The sequence below is a fragment of the Genypterus blacodes genome, unplaced genomic scaffold (genome assembly GCF_046128005.1).
Source record: "Genypterus blacodes isolate CSIRO-AG114 ecotype Tasmania unplaced genomic scaffold, CSIRO-AGI_Gbla_v1 ptg000098l_1, whole genome shotgun sequence".
NCBI lineage: Eukaryota > Metazoa > Chordata > Actinopteri > Ophidiiformes > Ophidiidae > Genypterus > Genypterus blacodes.
In genome coordinates, this window is record NW_027466902.1 from 1,110,603 (window position 1) to 1,117,063 (window position 6,461).

Below are 6,461 nucleotides of genomic sequence, written 5' to 3' on the forward strand. Positions count from 1 at the left end.
TCTCATAATTCTCTGAACAGGAATTTCCCACAGGTATGACACATCCATCTCCAGGATTTTGCGTATAGACACTTATAGATTTATAATCCTCCTAAGGAACATACTGTATCCCTGCGCAGGACAAAGGAGCTTAGCAGGATCCGGGCGTGGTGATGTGCCAATAAGAGAGTAATGTTGTGGGTCACTTTACCCAGTTTAAGGCTCTGGACATCATTCTTACATACATATTACAATAATATAAAGTAAGTTGTATGCCTGTTCTATTATTGGTCTGGTTTGAGTGTTTTCAGCATTCATATGGCTTTGTTTTGTATAGATTCAAGCTTTTTCAGGGACAAATTGTACAAATATTACAGCGGCGTGGTGTTTCCCTGATCCCAGTGAGGCTGAGTGGGTAACCACAGCTGTTCGTACAATTAAAGCAGCTGCCGTACACAAAGGGGTTGCACAAAGTTAAGGTACAGGGTGTGTGTGTGTGTGTGTATCTACAAGACAGGCGGATCCGTTACACACACTGTCTGATGTGAAAGGTGAAAATTTGCAGGCAATTACTTAAATAATGCAATTAATTATGCACATCTCCCACAAACATCTCATTCACACACACACACACAGACACACACAGACACACACACACAGAGATACACTCGAAGAAACCATTCAGCAATAGTCCCAGGCATCTCCTGGCAAATCCCCAAATGCAGCCCGCTCACCGAGTCACAACACAACAGGACAGTAACTCAGGCGCTCCATTAAAACGCCATTGTTGTCAACGGCTCCATAAATTGTCCCTAAGCGACAAAACAAAACACTTAAGCTCATTAAATATCTGATTTGCCTTCAAAGTGCAGCACATACCAGCATGTGCGAGAAAATTCAGCGGTGCCCTGAGTTTTTAATCGACCTCGTGAACGGATTTTTGATTAAAGCCGCATAATTGAGCCCAAAGAAAGAGTTCCTTAGCTACGGAAATTCTTCTCGGCCTACCTGTATCTCACAAAGCCTCAACATTAGACTATTTTTAGTGAGTCCATGTCTATGTTTTGTCTTTGCGAGCCTGATTTTCCCTTTTATCTCTCCCTGACCTTCCTCACAACCTCACTCTCCAGGCTATTGTTTGTCAGGGGATCGGCTCCTTCGTCCTGCCCAGGAAGTGAATCCGTTCTCGTTGCCAATATCACCACTTTCCTTGTTTTCACCCGTCTCCCGTGACACCTGAAGACTGGGAAGTTATGTAACTCTCTTCGAACTTCTTTAGGGCATTTTGTTTTTTTTTATTACAGGAGACACCGGATATGCTGAATTTTGGTTCCAAATACAAAAAAAAAGGAGTGCTCCCATAGTAATTTGATCCAAGTTCTGCTGTCAGCACGGCTGTTTGATATGTATGAGCCTTTAATGTGGGCAAAACTGGGAAGAGCATAAAACTCAGCATGTTACTGCTTTGTGTGGCTTCCACCATTTCACATTCCTTTACTTTGTCTTAAAACTGTTACCACACTGGCATGTAGGCGCGTCTAATTTAAGTTTCGTGTCTGTTACTTAAGGTCTCTCTGCATTTGACAGCAGCGACGGCGGCGGTGGCTTTCATGCATTAACCCATAGACTTTATTTGCACTGAATGTTTACTTTGAGTGCAAAAAACCTTTGGCAGTGTCTTTATGGTTATCTTTACAGACAAAACATTATCCTGTCGTTTCTTCTACACATGAACCAGGTTAGACATAGAGAAAGTGAATACATTTGTAATTTCAGGAGCTAGATATTGATCTGGTTGCTATCAGTGTTTGCACAAATATTATACCTTCAAAGCATGAACTGCAGAAACTACTATTCAGACCATGGAGTTCATTTAACTTTATTACCAGGGAGAACCTTGAACTCTGTGCTAATAAACTGATTAATTGTGTGTGTGTGTGTGTGTGTGTGTGTATGTGTGTGTGTGTGTGTGTTATCAGAATTCTGATTAACTGTATTAACTCTAATGTACCTCATTACATAATGATACCAGTCAAGATTAGCCGGTAAAAGCCGGTGGGTGAGTGAGAGAGTGACTGTCTGAGGTTGAGTCATGGCTGCAGGTTCTTCGCCCTTCTCCACCCTTGAATGTGATGATGTGTAGTGGCCACTAAACACGTCTGACAACCAGGACTGAAGGTTTCTGGATTATCTTTCTCATTTTAGACAAATGTTGTTTAGTCTGTGTCTAAAACTAAGAGTGAGTCAACCCCATGTCTGCCCGCCTTCTATTGTCAAAATCGCACATCTGTCTGGCTCCACATCGTGCACCCATCAGACCTTATGCGTTCAAATTCTCCACTCCAGCCTCTTGCTCTGACCCTTGAAGTATTTACAGGACACGCTGTACACAAGTCCAAGATTTATCCCAGCATGATTCCTTAGTCTGTAGAAATGGTAAATGAGAATCATTGCATCTAAACTATCTGATGAAAGCCTGGACCTTCTGAAACAAGAATTTGAAACATTTCTGCAAGTCTCCGCTCAGAACCGCAGCCGTTTTGTTTCATGTCACAGGATTAAACTGTGCACATATGTGCTACTGAATGAGTGTGTTTGTGTCTGCCTGAATGCACACACACACACACACCGTAAGGGTACATATTTGAAATCAATGTTTTAATCCTGCAAGGAAGCCTGTCCGTGGAAGCCTCATGATCCGCGTCTGTGATTCCCTCTCGAGGAAGGGGAGGTTCAGGAACAAAGTGTTCTGACTAAAGAGTCTGTTTGTCAGGCAAACAGTTGAGCTGGCACACACACATGCACGGCCACACTGGCCAATAAAAAGGGTGAACACATGAGGGAAATGGAAGAAATGGTACTTTTAACCCCCATTTTCTTTCCTCCTGGGAATTTTGGAGCCCTGGGTTGGTAAATAACTGGATAAGGAATTTAAAGAATGTAAGTTTTTAAGGACATTAATAGATTTTGATAAGAATATTGGGCTATGGAAGTACAATTCCTACCATTTCACCAAAGAAAACCTCTTGTGTAACAGTTCACTGCCATAAATCAAAGGCTGACATTGTAAATACTGAACATAGAGACATGTATTTATATGAGCAACGTGGCTCAGTGTTTCCAAATAAGTAGAAGTCTAGGGACAAATTGACAGTGTTGCTATAAACAAAATACTTGTATTGTTGACTTCTTTTGGTCTCATAGCCTAAAATGAGCAGAGTTGAGGTGAAATGCTCAACCCAAAGTTTCTTGACCCATTCTTCTTCCTGATGTCATATCAAGACATTATGATGAATAAATGAAGAACACAGTGTTCTTTAATGAATAACTCTAAAATCATTGCCGTTAACTAAACTACTAGGAATAAAATATACAGAATTAATGAAAATGTGCTATCCATCTATATACTGTTGTATATAGATATAAATGTTCATGAGTGAAATGTGATGCTTTGTGCCAACAGTAGTTATCCGTGTTGTATAACGTGGACAATATCGCACAACAAAACAAAGTTGTACCAGCTTGGAATCAATAAACCGTATCTATCATTCTAATCATTGATGCCATCAGCTCCTTCAGTTTCAGCCTGCAGTAAATAATTTCATTGTTCTGTGATGCCGTCTGTGCGTTTATGACCTCTGCTAGCGATAACTGTCTCACACACACACACACACACACACACACACACACACACACACACACACATACACAGCGTATAGCAAAGTTAAGTTAAAATGTAACCAAGTTATTTTGATATTCTTTGACTTGGCCGGTGGGGACGTTTGATAAAAGCCTGATAAAGCTTCTTATCCAGGGAACATAATGCTAATACTATCATTTTACTGAACATTAACTAACTAAATCAATGTTGATTGACTGAACGTTTAAAAACAACAACTTCATCAGGACAGAGTTGATTCCAGGTGTGCAGTAGCGACGTGACACACACACAAACACGCACACAGTATAGTTTCCATTGACTGTGAGATGTTGATGTAACAATGCCACATTATCTCAATGGGTTTGGGAAGGAGAAACACTTAGCATAGCCTCATCGGGCGTCAATAGGGTGAAACCTAAGTTAAGTTAATGTACAATCACCAAAAATCTAAATCGAGTTCCTCCTTAATCACCAAATTTCATCTTCTTTCTCTGTTTACAGTGAGAATTATTGAGAGTGCGACACACAGCATTCAAAGGTGTTTTTGAAGATAACAGCTGTGGGTTGTTCTAGTGCCTCCATTTCTCCGTTGACCTCCACACTTTACAGCTCTGATAACCGTGCAGATGATGTACCATCATTGCTTTTTCTGAGTGAGCGTTCCATACGGTGAGTGCTGGCTCGGGTTCAAGAGCTCAGCTACAGTCAAAGCCGTGGCTGACTGGAAAGACGCTTGCTGTTAATTTGAGGGTGAAGTCATTGGAAATTTGCCGCCGAATGCATTTTGCCAACTGGCAGCAAACGTATGTATCAGGGCCATTCTGATCCTCACAAACATGTATCAGTGAGCTGCCAAACACTGTTTTATAAACACTCTTTGGCAGGAGCGGACAAGGAGTGGTGCCACTTTTAATTGACCTCTAGCAGTAAAAGATCTTTTTTAATTGAATCAATATGACAACAAACCGTTTTAGAACAATCTGGTGTTTTTCTTAAACACGCTTGACAGTTTTCTTAAACGTACTTAACAATTTTGTTTGTTTTCTCTAGCCTCTCGCTTTCTCTCGACACAGTCGTTTGTTGTTTTGAAGTAAATACAGGATCTTAATGTGAGAACAAGAACTGTTGGCAGTGAACGCATGAAGGTGAAGGGTAAAACATCCCTTACAGACATAAAAACGCCCTGAACCTTCTTACCTTTCATATTTGTGCTCACAGTATGAACCCGTTAACCTTATGCAATGCTGTTTACTTTGTCTCTCTACTTAATTTAGCTTGCATTCAAAGCTATGCAATGAGATAGAACGTACTTAAAGCTTTGCTTGAATCTATAATCTGGATGATAAACCACATTCTAACAGACAATATACACTTAGATGTAATACATGATGGTGCTCATTCAGGTACTTTCTCGCTTCGTTGTCTTGAACTTGTATTTTGATCACAGTCAAAACAAACGACTTGGCACTTAAGCCACAATCCCTTTACGCCTTAAGAACACAAGTGCCGATCCCAGACACCTGCTCTCTCTCTCAGTTGTTCATCTTATACATGCAACATATGAGTCAGCTACTTCTGTGATACACTTGATACACGCTGAGTCCGGACCCCCCAGCAGTTTGCACGTACCTGTGAAAGAAGAGCAGTATGGACAGCATGGTCTGGTCGATGTTGCTGTTGCTGTTGCAGACGCCCTCGTTGAGCAGGAAGCAGGGGTCTCTCACCACCGATTCTAAGGAGTCCTGCCTCATGATGTTGTTCAGCTTGTCCGTGTTCAGGTTCTGGTACATCAGCTGATTGCGAAGCTGGCGGAAGTGGTTGACGGTGGGGCTGGTGGGGCTCCCCGGCAGGCCTCCCGTGTTGAGACCCCTGGCCAGACTGCCGGACATGGAGTCATCGCATCCATTGGCGAGATCTAAGCAGCAGCTGCAGCAGTCCAGGCCAATGGGCGAGCGGCAGTCGTCGTCTAACACCTCAGAGGACATGAAGGTAGCGAGAAAGTGGCGCCCAGGTAAACGGACAGGTGCAGAGCAAACTCAAAGAGGACGAGACGGCCTGAGATGTGTGAATGACAAGAACAGAGACGGGTAGGGATGTCAGTTCTGAGATGAGCTCCCTGGGATCTGTCAGCGTCTGTCCACTCTGGGGCCAGGAGGTGTAAACAGCAGGTTGAGTTCCTCCCTAAGAAGTGCAGTCACGCTGAGCCACTCGACCTGCTTCTGTCCCTGAGTTTCCCCTCCTGTGGCTCTGCCGCCTTAAGCCTTTTGTTCGGCGGCTGACGCTGCTACTCACTGTTGCTACTGTGGCAGCAGAAAGAATGAACGCCCCGCACGCTTAGACACACATACACGCCACACACACTCATACGGATTCAGCAGGAGTGCGCCTGAAAACAAAACCCAGAAGCTACTTACAGCTTATCACTTTTTTCCCCTGCACTTTTTTTTCTCCCTCTGGTTGGCGTGCATAGAGACAAGGGGAGGGCGCTAAAGGGGAGGAAGGGAGAGAGAGAGAGGGCGGGGAAAGGCCTGTGATTGGTCTAAAGCGTGGTTAGTCAAAGCCCCCTGGCCATCCTCTTCTTCAGCCTGGCGCAGCAATGTATTAGAATGACTAGGAAGGCAGATAGAAAGAGGGAGTGGCCCTGTGGAGCATGCTTACAACATGTGCAGCTCTGTGCGGCTCCACCCTGCCATGCTGACAGCACAAGGAGTGGCCAGACTGAAGGAACACACACACACACACACACAAATACACACGTACACGATAACTTGTCATGCCTCATTTATATCCTGTCAGCACTTTGTCAAATTGAAATAATTGT

At 43.4% G+C, this 6,461-nt stretch overlaps 1 protein-coding gene across 1 annotated transcript in view; it reads right to left on the reverse strand.

Annotated features, from left to right (window-relative positions):
* The window catches only part of tsc22d3 (TSC22 domain family, member 3), a 29,722-nt gene extending 23,633 nt beyond the window's left edge, over nt 1-6,089 (reverse strand). Inside the window, exon 1 of the mRNA XM_076159580.1 lies at nt 5,270-6,089. Within this exon, the coding sequence (XP_076015695.1) occupies nt 5,270-5,625 (356 nt within the window). The 5' untranslated portion in view covers nt 5,626-6,089. The remainder of the gene's footprint in view (nt 1-5,269) is intronic.
* Nucleotides 6,090-6,461: the final 372 nt, after the last annotated feature.